Raw genomic sequence first — 20,949 nt, forward strand, 5'->3', positions numbered from 1 at the left:
TTAATAAATAAATAAAAAAAAAAAAATATATATATATATAGCCAGCAGCATAGCTCGGTCGTTAAGCTTCTGCTTAGCGCCGAGAGGCGCCGGGTTCGATCCCTGGGGCCGGGCCTCGAATGAAAAATGAATTTTTCAGAGTATACTGTTGGTCAGAGCAGGATTTGTGACTCCAGGTTGATCGTTTCCTATCAAAGTTTGCCAATTTTCTCTGATTTCATTATTGAAACGGTTCCCGGAAAAAAAAAATGGCTAAAAATCCTTCCTACCTACTATGTCACCACTATTTGAAGTATGATTGATGTACAATAAAATTTATGTACAATTCATAGGTTTCTCGTTAATTTGTGAGTTTTTCAGTGTCTCGTAATTCAACGAATTGTAATAAAAATGCTGCATTTGTAATTGTAATTTGTTAAAATAAAATAAAATAAAATATGTATATGTATTATATATATATATATATATATATATATATATATATATATATATATATATATATATATATATATATATATATATATCTTTATCTTCATCGATATTTAAAAAAAAACCAAATGGTGATATACCAATGCATTAAAAATAATTAAAATTAATTGTGAAAACAAGTTGAATACTATGAAATTTTGAACGATGCGCTGGTGCTGAATCATCGTGAAAGACAAGATCCTTAACCATTTCCGGTAAGCCTTCTAATGTAGGAATAACGCTTTTTTCGATAATTTTTTTATACTCCTGTGAGTCGACTATCCCATCTAGTTTAATGATTGACCCAACACCATACCGTGTGATGGCCCCCAATACCATACCATGGCGAATGTTAAACAGTCAGCGCTTAGCACGATTCTTTATAGTGTTCGCCTGGTTTTCGTCGTACTAGCGCCATCCCATCTGATCTTATCAGGTTGAATTTGGATTCATCTGAAAAAGTAATCGTCTCCCAATCTTGAACTGTCCAATTTTTGTTCTCTTTGGCCCACCAAAGACGAGTATCCTTCATTTTCTTCGTGAGGAGGGTTTTTTTTTGCACGGCGCCGTTAAAATAGACCAAGTTCATTTAGTTTATATTGAACTGTTCTAAGGCTTACTGTTTTTTCCAACTTCAATGAACTCAGACCTAATTTCTGACGCAGTTTTGAAACTGTTTTGAAGTAAAATTCTCTTTAAAATCCGTTCGTCTCGAGAAGTCAGTTTTTTTGCCATTTTTAGGTGGATTGTTTCGATGAATACTTACTAGACGGTACAAACTATTTGTAAAAAACGAATTAATGAATCAAAGCGATGTTTTTTACTTTATTTAATTACATTTTCGGATGTGTTTTATTTAATCTTAGAAATTTATGGATGCTAACCGAAAATTTAAAGAATGTAGCCAAACTCTCAAAATTAGTATGCCAATATGGGAGTATATTTTGCGTAAAACATCGGGAGAGTTTGCAAAATGCGATTGATCGTTTTTGAAATATGAAAACATGCAATTGAACTTTTTTTCTTATACATTTGAAATCCCGGGATCGAAAATTCCCAGCACCGCAATCCCGGTGCTGAAGTAACCTTCCGGGATTGGAAGCACTAGTATATATACATAAATACATTTATCTTTGCCGAAAAAAAAAATTAGGCAAACCCAAAATCATTTGTGGATGGTTTTGATTTAGATGCACTTTCGATGCACATTAGATGAACTTTCATCTGACTAAATATTTTGCCAATGCTTTTTTGAATATTAGAAAAATTGAAAGAATTTATTGGGTTCAAGTGCAAACCCACTTCTCTTCTGTTTTTTCTTATATTTTGCGTTTTTGGATATTTATTTTTATTTTTTTATATTTTGTACTTATAAAAAGTAATAAATCTAGAAATTAAAAACGACTTTTGTTTCATTTTAAAGAAAAACTTTGAAAAATTGATGTATATATACGTTAAGTATACGTTACGTGTATTGCAATCAACCAGTAGCTACCAACATTGTTTTATTGATCACTCTTTCGTTGAACGAACTCTACTCGTAGAAGAATTCTTATATGGTTTAAAATCTTCATACCAACTATTTTTATAAATATAATATTTATAAACTCATACACATCTACAATACTTTGAGAATTATTTTTAATCGCTTATCATTTCTTAATTATTTTATCTTTTGCAGTTACGAGAAAAACAATAATATTAATATCTTATAAATGAACTTCGATTAAAATCAAAGTTCATTTAATATGATAGACATTGAGCCCAGTGGCGTAACTAAGAATTTTGGGCCCGTAAGCAAAAAATCATCAAGGGCCCCCCCCCCCCCTTTGAATTTTTAAATCGAAATACCAAAATTTTGGTTTCGCAACACAGTATTAATATAACTGTAATTGTAATTAATATAAATATAATTTTCTTAATTTATATCACCTATTTTAAAATTTCTTCTTTCGAACCTTACCATTTTGGCTGCTTCTTTGTGCTCAATTGTAAACAAAGATAGTTAATTGAGTCTGGTTTGACCGATCGAATATATTTTGTAATCTTTAATTATTTTTAAATTATTGAATGTTTTCTACACTGCCACAGTTACCGGAAGAGTGAAAAATAACATGAATGTGGTGTATACTTCTGAAAAATCACTCTCCAAGCAACTGTATTTGGTAGTAAGTAATTCTGAAAATTGCCTTATTGTTTCAGAAAGATCTTTCTTTATTAATAAAAGTACACGTGTAAATTGAGATTTGAATTGATCTGAGAAAACTTCTGGATATTTTTTCCTGAGATTCAAACAATGGTCCGAAATATTTTGTTTACCAGTATATTAATAATTTTTTAGGTTCAAGAAAACCGAAATAGTTTTTCACTACCTGCATTCCAGAAAACGTGTCTTAATTTGAACAGTTATTTTATCGATTTATGACCCTCTATCTCCGTGGGCCCATAAGTATTGTGGTAGCGTATATATTTAGCACCACTGAGAACGATGGTTCAAGTCGTCAAACTGCTGGTTAGATTTGGGGGTTTTGTGACTCCAAATCGATCGTTTCTCTATCAGAGTTTAGCAATTTTATCTGATCATTGTTGAAACGGTTCCTGAAAATTGGTAATAGATCATTTCCTGTTGTCACAAATCTGTGTGTATAATTTGTAGAAATTATGCACAGTAATCTGAAATATATAGACATCTCTATAATTTCGTGTTTATTATGTGTATAACGATTGTAATAATAATTGTGCACAAAATCTAAAAATAGTCCATAGATGTCTCTATGATTATTATTTCTGTACTTGATTAATTATTATATTCTATGTATTCTGATTGTATTCTATGTATTATTGTATTCTGATCGTTATTTTTATTTATTTATTTTATTCTAAACAGACCATTGTGGCATAACAGGAATTCCTAAAGCGCCACAATGGTCAAAAAATATAACACAAAAAAAACAAAACAAAATAACAATTAAACATAAACATAAATACATCCATACATAAACATAAAAAATAGCATTTAATAATAACAGATAAAGTAAAAATATCAAATAAAATATAGCATAAGGAATGCCTTGCACCTACAGCCAGTTTCAATAAATATGTAAGAAACAACTACAAATACAAAACATCCCTGTAAGGCCCAAATGGAAGAGAGTTAATCAAAATTTCACTCATAAATCACAATCAATCGTGAAAACAATGATGAGCGCAGACTACCAGATAAATGGGTTAGAGTAATTTCCGACAATTTACGCTCACTAAGGTGGAAAATATCACATTCAGTCTCGGCAGCAACGATTTCATTAAGAAGTCGAATAGCTCTTGGAATAGGAGCCATTCGAAAAAGAACTGTGCTAGCAGCAGGTACAACCATCAAATGATGATGTCTACCACGCACATAGTGATTAGGGACATAAAGTCCCAACTGCTCCAGCAACAACGGGCATGACGTATTACCACGTAAGAGCAGGAGAACGAAACGAATTAAAGAGAAGTTTCTCCGAAGTTCAAGGGAATTATACCCAAGCATGTCCAAAAGGAAAGGGGTGGGGTAGAGATATGGGTAATACCCATAATGGCACATTTACTAGTATTCAGTTCAAGCCCTAAACTGGAACTGAACTCCAAGACAGCGTTAATATCAGCTTGAAGGAGAGAGGCTTGCCTCTCATCCTTGACAGCAAAAAATAATTTAACGTCGTCAGCAAACAAGAGACATGATGCATTACATAAAACTCTAGGGAGGTTATTAATAAGAATTGTAAATAGTAATGGGCCTAAAGTGGACCCCTGAGTAACACCAGATCGAGTAAAAAATGAAGGAGATTCATAAAGACCATATCTAACAAATTGCTTCCTATCACTAAGATAAGAAGCAAAGAGTTTAAGAAGACGCGTTGAAAAACCCACTTCAGCTAACCTGATCAAAAGAGCGTCATTATTGACTTGATCAAAGGCTTTACGAAAGTCAAAGTAGGCTACATCAACTTGCTGACCAACGTCAACTTTAGACATGATCAAATGTGTGAAGCAGGCGAGATTAGTGGTAGTGGAACGACAGGGTGTAAAACCATGTTGCTCATCACACAATAATCTTTTAAACTGCGCAAGAATCAAACGGTGAAGGATGATGTCAAAAATTTTGGGAATAGCCGAGATAATAGCAATAGGTCTATAATTTTCAACCTCATTTTTAGAGCCACTCTTATGAATAGGAATGACTCTAGATAATTTCCATTTTTCAGGATAATTACCAGAAGCAAGAATAAGGTTAAAAATAAACTGAAGAGGCTCTAAAAGCGAATTACAGCATACCTTTAATACGTCAGGGGGCACACCGTCAGGCCCAACAGACCCCTTCAGCTTCATAATAGCCATCCTAACATCTCCCAGCGATACCCGCGGAATGTCTATACCGACACCCTCAGTACCAATTTGTGAAGCCAAACTAGCATTAAGGGATGGTTTTCTCTGGTCAAAGACAGAGCTAAAAAATGAAGCAAAAGCATCGGCGATCTCAGGACCGTCAAAACTTTTATTACCAAATGAGAATGAATGCTCAAGACCATGTGAAATATGCTTACTCTTAATAAATCTGAAAAAGTGGTTAGGATTAACCGCAATAGCACTCTCCATCTCATTAAGATAGACAGTATATCGCTCACTCACACCACGTTTCACGATCTTCCTAAGAGTCCGGAATTTCTCATAGTCACAAAATGATTGGCTACGTTTCCATCTTCTATGAGACAACCATTTTGCACGAACATCAGCTATAAGTTTTGCTTATAAAGGGACAGGTCACTCATGGCATCTTTGACATCCCCATTGTTTAGTCAAAAACTCGGATATGCAGTTCCACGCTTTGGCGTTGTCAGTTCTAAGAACTCCGCGAGAATGCGACCGCTAAGTGCATTCGGGGGTCGGGTTAGCCGACTTGCACTTAAGCTTGGAGATAATCCTCGAAACCAATCATAACGGCGGCTCCTTTTTAGCATACGCTACAATAGTTTAAATTGAATTAAAAGTAAAAAACAATAAAAATACAGATAGATTATTCGGTGAAATATTGAAAATATCGATTTGATTACTGACCAAATTCAAACAACGTAAGACTCGAGCAATTAGTAAAAAACCAAGAACATTAGTTCTTGCTTTAATTGTTTGGAACAATGGACGCAACCGATAATCAATGAGGCGAGATGGAACCCATTATTTCATTTCTTCCAATATAGTTGGGTTGTAAATATCACCTCTTAATAATTTGAATAAATGACACATAAGAAGCATATCCCTCCGACAAGATAGGGAACTATAGCCAACAGATCCCTGCACAAAAGCACTGGGAAACAGTTGTGGGTAGTATCCGAACTCTCTCGTATATAGATTTTTTTTGTTTTTTTTTTTTTTATTTATTTATTATTGGCCAAAATTGGCCAATTTCTGAATAAGAATTGAATGATCAACTTTATCAAAAGCCTTCGGTATAGATCACATCAACTTGATGCACTGCATCTAGAGATTTGGTAACAAAGTTTGAGAAAGACAAAAGAATAGAGCGTGCTGAACAAAAACCATGCTGTTGGTCTATGAGAAACCGATTGCAATGGTTATAAAGTAATCTTTGCAATATAGTTTCAAATAATTTGGCTGGTGCCGAAACGATAGCTACTGGTCTGTAATTATTAATAAAGGATTTATCGTCTTTTTTGTGAATAGGAGTGACTTTTGTACATTTCCAAGAGTCAGGAAACAGAGAATATTTCAGTGATAAATTATAGATATGAAGCGAAGGATATAATAACCTGCACTTGCATCCCTTCAAAACAAAATCGGGAATTAAGTCAAGACCAAAAGATCTATTAGGTTTCAGCTTCTCGGACCAATACTCCATATCACTGATTTCAAATTCTAATATTGACAGAATAGAGGAATAACTTGTTTGAAAATCATTATTCGAAGATTGTAGCATCTAAAATTTGGCCATTTTTCTGCGAAATGCCCTGAGAAAACCTGTACATGTTCTCATTGAGCCAATATTGGACACGAAGAAAAGATTGTCCTAAACTAGCCGATAAACCGACTTGTGCCTCTTGTATGCGTCTCAAACGTGACCATAACTTAATTACTTTCGATGTAAACTTTGATTGTCCTATTAATTCTGTATCTGGTTTGCCCTTACCTTTTCTAACGGCACCAATCTATCTTGGATAAATTTCAAATCTCGTCTCTGTAATTTCTTTGACAGTCATTCTGCTGCAAACAGTTGCCCTGATTTGTGTGCTTCTGTAATTAACCTTGCTACCATTAATATAGCACAAGATGTCTTTGGTAGAGTTGTTAGAGTAGGTAGGCGCTCTACTCCTTGGTGGAATGACTACCTTGCATCCCTTAAATCCTTAGTGAAAAGGGCTATACGTAAATTGCACTCGGCTAAGCGTCGTGGTGTTGGTCCATATTTGTTAATGCGCCTTGGTATCGAGGCTAGAAGAGCATCTGCGCTTTTTAAGCGTCAAATTTTGGTGTCCAAAACAAAGTCTTGGGAGAATTTTGTTAGCTCACAAGCAGAGTCGGGACCTTGGGGACCAGCGTACAAGGCCATCGCTAGAGACCCCACTTTTATTATGTGTGGAGTTCGTAGTCCTCTTGATGGTCACCTTGCTTTATCTAGTAGTGAAGCGGTTAATAATCTTGTGAATTCACTTATCCCTGTTGATCGCTTTGACAATGATCTATCTGCTCACGTTTTTATCCGTAATTTTGCTTCTTATGTTACTGAACTTAGTTGCTATGAAAATCTTCCGACTTCGGAGGAAGTTAATGCGATTTTTAATAGCCTAGGCTCCTGGAGTTGATATGATAGGCGGAGATATTGCCAGAGCTGTTTGGTCGGTGGGTAATTTTGAACTTCTCGGTGTTTATAGGGGGCTTGGTGCATCCGCTCTAAAATCGCCAGATTAACAGAACGGCAGTTTAAACGTAATTCTCGTTTTCTCGAATGATAGATTGCACATCAGATGACGAGTAACCTTTTGATGTGCACAGATGCAATTATTACAATTGAGTTGGATCTTTCTGGCGAGTTTAATAAGGCAAGATTCGGAACTTATCGAATCTTGCCTTATTAAACTCGCCTGAAAGATCCAACTCAATTTTAATAATTACCATTTTAATAATTGCATCTGTGCAAATCGAAAGGTTAATCAATTTGTCTGGCGATTTTAGAGCGGATGCACCGCATCCGTTTATAGGAATTGCTTTAAATTTTGAACCTTCCCTAGTTGTTGGAATGTTGGGAAATTGATTGTCATTAATAAGCATAATACTGATATACTGGCTGGTGACCCTAAGGCTTATCGCCCAATTAGTTTGTTACCTATTCTTGGGAAAGTCCTAGAGAGACTAATTTCGAGTCGGCTCGGTAGTTTCCTTGACGACAACTCTGTTTTATTCGGTGGTCAATTTGGATTTAGATCGGGCAAGTCTACTGTTGATGCAATTCGCTGTGTCTTGAGGGAGTCTTCGGACACTCCATCCAAGTATGCAGTTGTTGTTTTTTTGGACGTTGCTGGAGCGTTTGATAATGCCTGATGGCCCATCCTATTGATCAAGTTGCGTCTGCTGGGACTGCATACGAATTTACTATGCTTACTGCAGTTACTTGTCGGATAGGAAATTGGTTTTCAAACTTGGAGGACAGGTTGGTTTCAGGGATCTCTATTGGATATCCACAGGGCTCCGTTTTGGGACCTATCCTTTGGAACATTCTCGTCAATGACATTTTTATAATTAATTTGCCGGAGGGTTGCAGGTTGGTTGCGTACGCTGATGACATCGTGTTATTAACGCACGCAAAGTCCCGTGTTGAGCTGGAATTTAAAGCTATTGCGGCACTTCACCTTCTAGACGATTGGGCCATAATTAATGAAAGGCTTACTAATGAAGGGTTCTCTTGTTAGAGCCCCTAATATCAAACTCAGAGACTGTAAAATCAAATTTGTCAACGAGTCCACTTATTTGAGTGTTGTTCTCGATGTCAGGCTTTCATTCAATGGTCATATTTGGAGAGCATTAGATAAAGCTAAGGTGTCCTTTGGTCGTATTGGTCGCTCATGGGGTTTAGGTTTTGTAATGAACGGATTTACGCGCGTCTTTATGCAGAGGGCGTGATACGTCGTTATTCTTCCAAGAGTCAAGTTAGGTGGAAACGTGGACTAACCTTGGGATAGTTATATAAATGTATATAGTCGGGGAGGTTCCTGACTGCAAGTCGTCTTTGGTGATTTATTTATTTATTTATTTAATAGTTTTGGACCATTGTGGCATTACAGGAAGAACCTAATGCGCCACAATGGCCTACATTTGAAAAAGATATAAAAACAAGTAAACTGTAAATAAAGGAAAAAAGCAAAAGCAGAAAACATGGTAAAATAAAATAATAAAAAAAAGTAACAAAAGGAAAATAATACATCATTCAGAGAGAAAAAAAAATAACAAAATAACAGCTTCCTCGTCGGTCTCACGGCTGAGGTTTCTCCGGAAACAGCGTGAGGAATGCAGGGGAAGTAAGTGGGCTGGAACTCAGGGAGGGAGTGATGCTACACTCGACCTCACGGCGGTTCTTCAGCAAGATGGCGGTGGATCTCTGGGCCCCGTCTCCCCCTGGAGACGTGCACAGGAGAGATCTTTCTTCGACGGGAGTTCGCGTGTAAGAGGCCGCGCGCCACATGCGCGTGCGCCTATATAGCTTTTCCCTGGGTGGCCACACGGAATAAAGGGCGAGTTTTGCCCTATGGGACGATGGGAAAACGTCGCGTTACAGTTTTCATTAAAAACGCTTGGTGTACGATGCTGTGTTTGTGAACTCTTTGACGTATGCATCCAGCTTTTTGTGTGTGTGTGTGTGTGTGTGTGTGTGTGTGTGCGTGCGTGCTTATGCACGCATAAACATGCATACATGTATGTTTATTTGAGGTGTGCGTGCATTCGCACGGCACATTTCAGGTATTATTTCCTAACGCATGCGCGCTTTATGTGTTCATGCGTTGTTGTTTATTTTGTACTTGGTTATTTACTGTGTGGTTTTTTTATTAGAACAGTGATGTGCGATTGTTCTTGTGCGATATTCATGAACAACCGTCTCGTTCTCCGACGAAAGGGTGTCTTAGATTGTATTCGTTGGAGGGTTGGTGGCCTCATGTTGAGGGCTTTAAGGGTCAAATTCCTTTACCTCTAAAGCGGGCTTAGAATAGTAATCGTAAGTGAAACATAAAAGAGGTATGTAAAAATTGAATACCGCCGAAGATCAACGCAAACCCATAAATGTTCACCGACGGTTTGGAGACGGTGAATTTGGCGAGCAGACCACACACGATCGGCACGGACATCCAGCAATACGCCACCTCTTCTGCTGCCTCTATCTCTTCTGAACACTATGTATCTGCCATCGAAGATTGTTCGGACGCCAGGGGTTCTCAATCGAGAGCCACCTGATGTCGGTTTTGTGAGATAGCTCGTGGTAAGCGTGGGTGGGGCTGGTTTCCTCACGGTGCCTTCCTTCGTCGTCGGTGGTCTGTTCTCTGCTTCTGGCTGCTCGGCTCTCGTACCGTGTGCGTAAGTGTGAGTGTGATACGGGAGAGTGGTGGGAAATTATATGTAATCAAAAACAGGTCTTAAAGCTGTATATGATGAATATATTTGCAAGTTGAATTTACATAGAGCAAACATAGTAAACAAAGAGAAGGGGGGGGGGGGTAAACAAAGAAACCACGCGTGCTTTTGAGGTTAGCCACGTGTAGCTGAGTTGTCTGCCTTCTGGACGAAGACGGACCAGTCTGAAGTCTGCCGAACAAGCCGAGCTGAACGGGACTCGGTGTCGAGGAAGCGACCGTTATCGAACAACAAACTGTGGGCGCTGACCAGGGTGGCCAACACCAAAACACATCGGCCAAATCGTGGGTCGTAAGGCCACGAAAGCCGATTTGTAATCTGATTTGCAATCTATTATGGGGACTGACTTTGGTTGTGGAGGTGTTCTTCACCACCAGTCCACCATGTATTATAGACAGGTTCGTCTGTGTTTTAGTAGTTAATACTGCTATATGTATGGATAAAGTATTTATTTTGGTTTAACAATGTATACAAGTGTATAAGCATCAGTTTATATAAGTATGTTATTCAGGTGGTCTCTGGATATGGTAGAGTGTTGCTGGCTCGGCATTCGGCTATGTTCAGAAGGTCTCTGGATATGGCAGTGTGTTGCTGGCTCGGCATTCGACTATGTTCAGAAGGTCTCTGGATATGGCAGTGTGTTGCTGGCTCGGCATTCGGCTATGTTCCAGAAGGTCTCTGGCTCGTTCGTTGGTTGATCCTCCAGGTCAGCGTAGTGTAGTAGTGGCTGGTCAGAAGCTGGATGTCGACTGGTCTGTTGCTGTGTGTTGACTGAAGTTGTTTGGGGTGGACCTCCTTTTATATTGTTTTTGGGGATCCACGTGACTTGTGTTTGGCGATTGATTCTGAGAACCGCAGGTGGTGTTTACGTGTGCGAGTTATGCGAGGAATGTGGTTTGTTGTTTAGGGTGGAAGTTTCTCGAATATGTGGCGTCGTTCCACTCGATTTAGTTTTTATCGCCCTTTGTTCCAGTGAGTCTGGATGTTTGTTCAATGGGTTACAATGTAGTCGTTATTTGTGCACTTTAATGGGTGCAGGTGTTCTTTGACTTCGTGTCGTTCTACTTGATTTGTTGGGGTGGAAGTTTCTCGACTATGTGGCGTCGAAATGACGTCAATGGTTGAGCGTGAGAAATGTATTCTCCGTCGCACTAGATGTTTCGATTGCGGTGACGAGATTCCTACACTATCATTCGAGAAAACGAGAATTACGTTTAAAGCTGCCGTTATGTTAATCTGTCGTTCGTTTATCCGGCGATTTTAGAGCGGACGCACCAAACCCGTTCAGAGTCGCTACTGAACTCCGTCTATGGCTACCATAATAAAAGCACGTGCATCAACATGCCTATACCATTTTTTAATAAATTTAAATAAATTGTACCACAGACAAATGTTTTACTAAAAAGTGTTATGATAAACAAAAGGATGATTTGTAGGTGTTCTAGCTGCGCTCGCAAACGTGAAATTTCTAGAATTGAAAAAGTCCATTGATGCTAATATGTAGAATAGTTGCAAATAGTTGGCTAGAGAAATGAACGTTACGGCCGAAGCCGAGCGGCAGGCTAGTGACAGGTTATCGTCAACCGGTTAAGTTGTCACGTCATCGTGTCGAAGCCGGTGTTACATCTCTCAACTCTTTTGTGCAACTCCCTTTTGATAAGTTCCCTCATTTTGTTGGTATACATTCATTTATTACACACAAGCCTCTTCTATACTTTTCACTCATTCACGCTCATTGCTTTCCGTCATTTCGATCAATTTAATACGTCGGTCACCTTCTTATCTCTTATTCTATTGTTCATTTACCTTAGCAGTATGAAGGAAAATACGTTGTCGCTATCGGCCCCGCTAGGTTTTTTATGTTTACTTTATCAGAGCCGTCATAACTTTGGATATATGTATGTCATCCATATACATTTGCCACCAAACGATGTAATTTTTTTGCAATAATAATCCGTTTTTACGAGCTTTTAGTTCTCTGTTTATCTCTGTTATTGTAATAATAAGTCAGACAATGAACTCAAGGTATTGAGTTGCATGCGGCGGCGTGCAGTGCGACTGTCGAAAATGAACATGCAAATTTCTTTATGCTGCCAAGTTAAATGGTACATATAAGCCCTTATTAAAAAAAATCATTATTTTTTCTTTGCTCACATAGGTATGTACATATGTATATATTAATATTTATACAAAAATTATTTTGACAACAGTTATTTTTCGAACAGAAAAATATGAAGTCACTACAAGTACTGTGCAGAATATTCTCTAAAATCAATAGTCATTCTCACGTTAGAAGGTATTCAATGAAATATGTAAATTATCGTGCATCTAATTTTGCACAAATATACAGCTCATCAGTCCAGAGACATTTCTACGGTTAGTCGCTGATAATATTTCACTCCTCATCCACCGTAATTCGAGTCTCGTGTACATGATAACGTTCAACCATGCCATGAATACTTTTATACCAGCTTGTACACGAGCTTAATATTTTTATCCAGATAAAACCCGTATGCATATTTAATAATGTAATCATACGTATGTACATAATATGGAAACTTTGTAGGAAACATGAGCAGCACCAATGCAGAGTTTCTCCTGCCAAATAGCCAGCCGGTTGTCGAATTGGATTGTACAGCGGCATTCAATAGTTTGACCGATAAAGAAAAACTCTACGCTCACCATCTCAGTCGAGTAAGTTGTGCTCACTACTTTTCATCATGTGCATATATGCAGTTATATTTTTGCTGTGATATTGTTGTTTTTTTTTGTTAAAGGCATGTTGGACCGGAGGCTTGATCGTCCTCGTCCAAACCAGTCCAGAGTCTCCTCTAATATTTTCAATGTTGCATAGAGTCATAATGGCTGAATCGCTCGAAAGCTTGAAAGCCGCAGTTCTGGCGAAGAATATTTCTGAAGACGAATGGACGGCTTTTCTGGTGTACATGTGTGGTATACTAGCAAATGCTGGAAATTACAAATGTATGGGCGATACTAAATTCATACCCAATATTCCCGAAGACAAATTTAAAACTATCGTACGATCGTCAAAGGCGTACAAAAATAATCCAGAGCATCTCGAAAATCTGTGGAATTTGTGCCATCGACAGATATATACACTGACCGATAGATTAAAGAGCCTCGGATTAGGCGAAAAGGTGAATTGCCAAATTATTTATGAATGCACGTTATTGCGTCATTGATTGCTTTTACAACCATTTCTTATTTCTCCAGGGTATTTCTACGTACTTTTCGGAAAATTGCACAATGGAAGACGCCAACTTGGTCGCGAAATGGATGCGCACGAAAAAAATGGAAGCTTACATTTCCCGAACGTGTAAAACTTTCGAAAATGGAACTCCGCTGTATTCGATCGTCTTGGCCAGCGTAGACAAAGATCCCATGCCCCCGATAACGATAGAAAAAGAGTCTTACGATGGGGCATTGTTCCAAGTGGTGCGAGGCGACTATTCACCTCTGCTGGCATTGGTCAACCAAAATTTAGAGCAGGCGATTCAGTATGTGGCCAACGATAACGAAAAAAATATGATTAAACACTACATTAACAGTTTTCAACGAGGAGACTTAGACGAGCACAAAAATGGTAGTCGTTATTGGATTAAAGACAAAGGACCCGTCATTGAAACGTAATATACACATTCATATGTAATATTAATCTGCTCAATCGATGCATCTCTCACTCAATAACACAATTTAAAATTTAATGTAACTTTTACCATAGGTATCTCGGTTTCATCGAAACTTACAGGGATCCGAGTGGTCAACGAGGAGAATTTGAAGGTTTTGTAGCTATGGTCAACAAAAAAATGTCGGAAAAATTCAAAGCATTGGTAGATAATGCTGAAAATTTCCTCAAATTCCTCCCATGGGGTCCCGAATTCGAAAAAGACAAATTCCTACAGCCAGATTTTACAAGTTTAGATGTGATGACGTTCGCCGGAAGTGAAACCCCAGCGGGAATCAATATTCCGAATTGTATAAACTTTGCATACTGTTACGTTCGACGTCATTTTCGCGTGCAATTTACACTTTGAATTGTTTTCAGATGATGAAATCCGTCAGTCTGAAGGATTTAAAAATGTGTCTCTCGGTAACGTAATTCCTGCACATTATAAAGATGCCGTAACACCATTTTTGTCGACGGAAGATTCTTCTTTAATCAATGCATATCGAGTGCGAGCTTTCGAGGTTCGCATTTCAAACTAAACATATGAACTTGCAATAGCATCTGTATACGTATGTACATATTTATGTGTCTAATAATTTAAAAAACCATATGTGAAGGTCCAAGTCGGATTACATGAACTTTTGGGACACGGCAGTGGAAAACTCTTCTATAAACATGCCGATGGAACACACAACTTTGATATTGCCAGCGTCAGAGATCCGTTGACAGGTAACATAGACGGATGCATAGAAAGTGGACAATCTTTTCTATAAACAAAGAATTTTCTATAATATTTTTTTTGAATTTCATAAGGTGAGCCAATCTCTTCGTGGTATAATGACGGGGATACCTATGATTCTCAATTCACTAGTTTGGGTTCGGCGTTCGAAGAATGTCGCGCTGAAGCTGTGGGCCTCTACTTATCACTAGATAAGAGTGTGTTGAAGTGAGTTTCAAATTTCCTGTAATGAATGCAATTACAACAAATATCCAAATTCTCCAACCTAACCTAGCGATTTTGTTTTAGGATATTTGGATATGAAGGCCAAATCGCTGACGATATAATATATGCAAATTGGTTAAGTTTAATGTGGAACGGTGCAGCGAAAGCTACCGAAATGTATCAACCAGCTACTAAAGCTTGGCTGCAAGTCCGTATTTTGCATACTTACATACCTACGTACATATAAATATGGAATATTTTTAACTCTTTTTTTTTTTAACAGGCTCATGCACAAGCGAGATTTGTATTAATGCGATTACTGGAATTGGATGGAGAAGGTATGCTGCAAATAACCGAAACTGAACCCGGAAAAAATCTTTTGCTTACTTTGGATCGAACCAAAATTGAAACTGTTGGAAAAAAAGTCATCGGTTTGTAAAAAAATTTTATTTCATATTCACAATTTTCATTTTGTCGACTAATGTCTCCTTACTTAAATTTTTCTGCAGGAAATTTCCTGTTGAAACTTCAAATTCTCAAGTCGACCGGTAACGCTGACGGGGCTCGTAAACTATTTGCACACTACAGCGAGCTTCGTGGCTCTTGGATACAATGGAGAGACATTGTCTTGGCGCATAAGCAACCTCGAAAAATGCTCGTCAAACCCAATTCATTCTTAAAGGGTAATTTTATTAATGTACAAATTAATATGTATGTATATACATCTATCATAACTGACATTTTAATACAATTTTATTTTTCATTACGAAATTAGATGGCAGTGTCGTGTTGAAGACTTACGAACCATCCCACCAAGGATTGATACAATCTTGGGTGGACAGATTTCCCAATACGGAGGTCGATGATATTCTCGAGAAATTAGCCGAGTCTGATAAAAAACACTATCTTAATTTGTATTGAAATCAATTACATGTAAGATTATTATTTTTATATGAATTATACAAATACTAAACATACCAAAGTTTGTATCTATCGAAACCCAAATATTGATAGGTAAACATTTTTTTTTTTTAATATTCGTTTCGATTTTAATCGTGAATATCTTTGGTCGGTGTTGAGTTGGTTTTCCACGAAATATAGGTATTCCAAAACAATGCTACACTTTGAACCAACAATACTTGATATTGCAGTGGTACGAAATAAAAATTGGTCATTTGAACCCAAGGCCAGACGCAATAGTTTGTCTTCATTATATCTATGTAATTTGCTCTCAAGTCGTTCTCAATCTCTCGGTAAGTTTTCCCTTCTAGAGCGCTTTGGGTGCTGATAAATATGGTGACGAAGGACGGTGCGAATAAGCATTGGTCAACGACCACTTTTTTCAATGTGACGATTCTTCCCGTAGATCCTATGTACTTGTTCAGAGCCCCATACCACAATCTCAATGCGGGACCCTAAAAATGGTAAATTAATACAAGTTGTAAATTTAGTACAAGACAGCGATTTAGACTCGTAATAACAAATCTGTGATATTGGTTAAATAATAAATATCTACTAATAACATGTAGGTCAATCTTTAAACGAACACGACGATAAGGGCGAATACACACTGAATCGAATGGCACGTGAACGTTTTTGGACTCCTGAGGTTAAATAGCCACAGTGGCTCTCCTACATTTAATCAAATATGGGAATCACCGTTATCGATCACTGCCAATACAAGGATTTATACCTGGGTGCCAAAACTATCTAAAAAAAGTAAAACACGTGCCGCGTGCCTCTGTGTGTTTGCGCCCTAAAAATTGTAAGAGTTGAGAAAGAAAGAGACTCCCACCCCAAGAAAGACTCCTATGGAGGCGAAGCGGACTGTTCGAATCCAGTCGACTGACGGAGTAGACTTTGAAGTAGAAGTAGAAGTGGAGGGTGAAAAGGGACGACGACCCTCCACCAAAGTCTGGGCGACCAAATCTCCGACGGCCATCAGCGAGCCTGTCTGCAAAGAAGCTATCCGAATCGAGCGCCACATCGCGATCGTAAAAACGCAAAACTGACAACGACAACTAAACGTCAGCGAATGACAGTTTTCAATGGCCCGCTCTCCACGCTCGGCGCCGACAACTCACCGTACAAAACTATCACCGAATTATATATTTTTTTAAATATGCCTTGCCCTCGACCTACCAACCGGTCAATCTCAATTGCGATTGTGAATTTTACAAATAGTAATGATTTTCATATTTAAAATGGTGATTAGTCCTTTAAAATTTGACAGATTTCAGTTGGCAGCACTGCATATCTCGAGGGCGAAAACAGAGTGGGACGTGAACGTGGAACGTGTTTTTTTTTTACATATTTTTAAACACGTGAAAAAATAAAAACCATTTGTTTCAACGAGTGTTTCGTATTAAGAACGATTTCAAAGATTAAAAACCCAATTTTTGCAGGTATAATAATATAACGTGTAATGAACGGATTTTCGCGCGTCTTTATGCAGAGGGCGTGATACGTCGTTATTCTTCCAAGAGTCGAGGTATGTAGGAACGTGGACTAACCTTGGGATAGTTATCTATATGTATATAGTCGGGGAGGTTCCTGACTGCAAGTCGTCTGCGTTGATAACAGCTCCCTCGTGCTCGGGAAACTGGCTCTGCGGTCGCCTTCTCGTTGAAGCACCGCTGGTCGGGTCACAGCAGCGGGAGGGGGGAGGCAGGAGACAAACTCCGTACTGCCTCGTGTAGACACAAGATGGCGATCTCTGGGCGTCTCTGAAGACGCTCGACGGAGATGCCGGATGGGGAGGTCCTTCCCGGATGACGGCTGGCTGTAGAGAGGGTCGGCGGTCCTCTGGTCGGGTCCTCTCACGGCTGAGGTTTCTCCGGAAACGGCGTGAGGAATGCAGGGGACGTTGTGCTGGAACTCAGGGGAGGGAGTGATGCTACACTCGACCTCGCGGTGGTTCTTCAGCACGGATGGTGATGGATCTCTGGGCCCCGTCTCCCCCTGGAGACGTGCACAGGAGAGATCTTTCTTCGACGGGAGATCGCGGGTGAGAGGGCGCGCGCGCCTATAAGGCTTTTCCCTGGGTGGCCACTATGGGACGATGGGAGAACGTCGCGTTACAAACGTTATCTCGGAAATCGACTTTATACAGTAAAAGCGATTCAATAATGTTATGCACATGATAACATTTTATACTTGAAAGACAGAGTGGTCTACTCACATGCCCGATTCAATTTGATGTTTCTTTTTGAACCAAAAAGGCGCGTTTGAATCGCGTTTTTAAACATCGAATGTGAATTTTAATTATTATGTATATGTATGTATTAATATTATGTAGTCCTCTAGGGTGGTGGCCATTGACCTCGTACCACCACCGTAGATCCACCAGTAAGTCATATACATAGAGATGGGCAAAAATGGGAATTTTGAATAAACGGGAAAAAACCCGGGAACTTTGGGAAAATTGGAGTTTTTTTTTTTTCCTAAACTGCACCCACCCCCGCGGGGGTGCAAGGCGAGTAGTTTCATGGGGCCCCGCCAGAGGCGCAGCCCCGTGGGGCCCCGAAGGGGCCGCAGCCTTATGGGGCCCCGAAGGGGGCGCACCCTTATGGGGCGCAGCCTTATGGGGCGCAGTCTTATGGGGCGCGGCCTTATGGGGCGCTGCCCTATGGGGCGCCGCCTTATGGAGCTCAGCCGCATGGGGCCCCGTAGGGGGCGCAGGGGGGCGCAGCCCCATGGGGCCCCGAAGGTGGCGCAGGGGTGCGCAGCCTCATGGGGCGCAGTCTTATGAGGCGAAGCCCTAAACGGCAACTGATCATGGGGGCGAAGCCCTAGACGGCATTTAATCATGGGGGCGCGGAGGGGCGAAGCCCTAAAAGGCATTAACTAAGGGGGGCGAAGCCCTAGACGGCAATTAATCATGGGGACGCGTAGGGGCGAAGCCCTAAAAGGCAACTGATCATGGGGGCGAAGCCCTAGACGGCAATTGCTCATGGGGGCGTGGAGGGGCGAAGCCCTAGAAGGCAAAGGCTCAGGGGGGCGCCGAAGGCGAAGCCCTAAAAGGCAACTGATCATGGGGGCGAAGCCCTAGACGGCATTCAATCATGGGGGCGCGGAGGGGCGAAGCCCTAAAAGGCATTAACTAAGGGGGGCGAAGCCCTAGACGGCATTCAATCATGGGTGCGCGGAGGGGCGAAGCCCTAATAGGCATTAACTAAGGTGGGCGAAGCCCTAGACGGCATTAAATCATGGGGGCGCGGAGGGGCGAAGCCCTAAAAGGCATAAACTAAGGGGGGCGAAGCCTTAGATGGCATTCAATCATGGGTGCGCGGAGGGGCGAAGCCCTAAAAGGCAACTGATCATGGAAGCGAAGCCTTAGACGGCATTTAATCATGGGGGCGCGGAGGGGCGAAGCCCTAAAAGGCATTAACTAAGGGGGGCGAAGCCCTTGTGGCGGCTCGCTTATACGACATGGTCGAGTTTGGTTGCCTTCCTGCGAGTGGGGACCAACCCGGCTGGGTTCGGAGAGCTGCTACTCACTCTGTCTTCAGCTGTCATATAATAAACACGTGCATTAACATGCCAGTCGTCTCATTCGTTCATCCTCCATACTGGTGACCCCCGACATCGAGCCACGCAGCCTCGATCAATTTCAACATGCCGCTCATCCCTGCCTCGCCGAGCCAGGCGGGAGAAGCTACCCGCCGCGCCCCCATCGCCATCAACACGCGTCGCGGCCCGCGGGTGACAATAAACGAGCAGACACGGCTACCTACCTACCTACCGACGTCCAGCCACAACGTCGATGACAGGTGCTTACAAAAATGGGGGAGCGAATGAGACGACGATCTTGACAGCTGGATGTGGAGTCATGCGCGATCCACTACACATAGAACGGTCATCCAGCACCACAAGACATACACCACCTCAGCACCATCATCATCATCATCATCATCATCAAGGCCCCGTCCGTCCCCACGAGCGTCGTCACGCCGAGACGGGCGGTAGCGCTACAACACCTCCACGAGCCACAACGACTCACAGTCCAGCTCGGAGTATCATCAACCACATCGATGCCCCTGCCGCCCCCGCCGCCCCACCAACCGACATCAGCCTCGGAAGAGCGGCACCGCCGCAGCATCGCATCGCGCGACCATCGGACCAGCCACCGTCCTGCTCGCGACGTCACCGCCCTCGAATCTACCGACCATTCAGGGCGGTACACCTATGTACACAGCGGATGACCCACGTCAACAATTTTTTTTCTCCCCACGTAATATTTTTTTCTCTTTGTGTAACAATAATTTTTTTCTTTTGGTAAAATTTGTTTCTTTGTAATTTTGGTATCGCTGATGCTGGGGGGGGAGTGATGTGGCGGCTCGCTTATACGACATGGTCGAGTTTGGTTGCCTTCCTGCGAGTGGGGACCAACCCGGCTGGGTTCGGAGAGCTGCTACTCACTCTGTCTTCAGCTGTCATATAATAAACACGTGCATTAACATGCCAGTCGTCTCATTCGTTCATCCTCCATACCCTAAACGGCAATTAATTTTGGGGGCGCGGAGGGGCGAAGCCCTAAAAGGCATTAACTAAGGGGGGCGAAGCCCTAGACGGCATTTAATCATGGGGGCGTGGAGGGGCGAAGCCCTAAAAGGCAACTGATCATGGGGGCGAAGCCCTAAACGGCATTTGCTCATGGGGGCGTGGAGAGGCGAAGCCCTAGAAGGCAAAGGCTCAGGGGGGCGCCGAGAGCGAAGCCCTAGAAGGCAAAGGCTCAGGGGGGCGCCGAGAGCGAAGCCCTAGAAGGCAAAAAAAAAATTTGATTTTTTTTTTTTGTTTTTTTTTATTTATTTTTTTTTTTAATTTTTAAATTATTTTTTTTTAATTAAATGTTTACTATTAGCTTAGTCATGTTTAAGCGGTTTATATTATAAATACTGAGCGAAGCCGGGTAATACAGCTAGTATATAATATTTGAGTGGTTATAGACTTGAACTCTCACATCGTTGCCGCTCTCGTCGAAATGAAGTCAATAGAGACTCCATTTTTACTTTATCTATGTACGTAGTAACAATAGATGGAAGTTTTTTGATCATGCAAAAATTCGAACTCGAGATTTTGACTAATTCGAACTCAGAATCGACCACTGATCACGTTTTCATGATCTAGAAAAATGTGTGTGTGTGTCTTGTGTATTTTGGGGAATTTTTGAACACCGTTA

General features: G+C 40.7%; 3 protein-coding genes and 1 long non-coding RNA gene across 6 annotated transcripts in view; 2 read left to right on the plus strand and 2 right to left on the minus strand.

The window, feature by feature from the left end:
- The window catches only part of LOC143916841 (uncharacterized), a 504,240-nt gene that overhangs the window by 220,110 nt on the left and 263,181 nt on the right, over window positions 1–20,949 (plus strand). The window lies entirely within an intron of this gene.
- Window positions 11,663–15,747, plus strand: DppIII (dipeptidyl peptidase 3). Of its 3 annotated transcripts, XM_077437330.1 has the most exons (13): window positions 11,680–11,814; window positions 12,363–12,513; window positions 12,704–12,831; window positions 12,915–13,295; window positions 13,372–13,784; window positions 13,880–14,133; window positions 14,204–14,346; window positions 14,443–14,554; window positions 14,639–14,771; window positions 14,853–14,976; window positions 15,052–15,199; window positions 15,278–15,451; window positions 15,544–15,747. In XM_077437330.1, the coding sequence occupies exons 2-13, from the start codon at window positions 12,369–12,371 to the stop codon at window positions 15,687–15,689; spliced, it is 2,301 nt and encodes a 766-aa protein (XP_077293456.1). In that variant the 5' UTR covers window positions 11,680–11,814; window positions 12,363–12,368; the 3' UTR covers window positions 15,690–15,747. The 3 variants fall into 3 exon arrangements, with proteins under 3 accessions (XP_077293458.1, XP_077293457.1, XP_077293456.1); XM_077437332.1 differs by lacking the exon at window positions 12,363–12,513 and having other exon boundaries at window positions 11,663–11,810; XM_077437331.1 differs by lacking the exon at window positions 12,363–12,513 and having other exon boundaries at window positions 11,663–11,814; window positions 15,544–15,746.
- On the minus strand, window positions 15,198–16,863 carry Mpv17 (Mitochondrial inner membrane protein MPV17). Its single transcript, XM_077437345.1, has 2 exons — window positions 16,564–16,863; window positions 15,198–16,183 (listed from the first exon to the last, which is right to left on the minus strand). Exons 1-2 carry the CDS (start codon window positions 16,753–16,755, stop codon window positions 15,818–15,820), a joined length of 558 nt encoding a protein of 185 aa, XP_077293471.1. The 5' UTR covers window positions 16,756–16,863; the 3' UTR covers window positions 15,198–15,817.
- Window positions 19,218–20,949, minus strand: part of LOC143916321 (uncharacterized) — a 59,487-nt gene continuing 57,755 nt past the window's right edge. Inside the window, exon 2 of the long non-coding RNA XR_013260968.1 lies at window positions 19,218–20,262. This is a non-coding gene — a long non-coding RNA (uncharacterized LOC143916321). The remainder of the gene's footprint in view (window positions 20,263–20,949) is intronic.

Source organism: Arctopsyche grandis, chromosome 9 (genome assembly GCF_051622035.1).
Source record: "Arctopsyche grandis isolate Sample6627 chromosome 9, ASM5162203v2, whole genome shotgun sequence".
Taxonomy (NCBI): Eukaryota; Metazoa; Arthropoda; class Insecta; order Trichoptera; family Hydropsychidae; genus Arctopsyche; species Arctopsyche grandis.

What these genes read in the sequence shown, in the direction of transcription:
- DppIII (XM_077437330.1), top strand. Translation starts at nt 12,369, where the DNA reads ATGAAGTCACTACAAGTACTGTGCAGAATATTCTCTAAAATCAATAGT. An exon ending in ATCGAGTGCGAGCTTTCGAG is followed by an intron (nt 14,347 to 14,442) that starts GTTCGCATTTCA and finishes CCATATGTGAAG; the next exon opens with GTCCAAGTCGGATTACATGA. An exon ending in TGTTGGAAAAAAAGTCATCG is followed by an intron (nt 15,200 to 15,277) that starts GTTTGTAAAAAA and finishes ATTTTTCTGCAG; the next exon opens with GAAATTTCCTGTTGAAACTT.
- Mpv17 (XM_077437345.1), bottom strand. Translation starts at nt 16,755, where the DNA reads ATGTGGCGCTCGATTCGGATAGCTTCTTTGCAGACAGGCTCGCTGATG. An exon ending in CCATAGGAGTCTTTCTTGGG is followed by an intron (nt 16,184 to 16,563) that starts GTGGGAGTCTCT and finishes TACCATTTTTAG; the next exon opens with GGTCCCGCATTGAGATTGTG.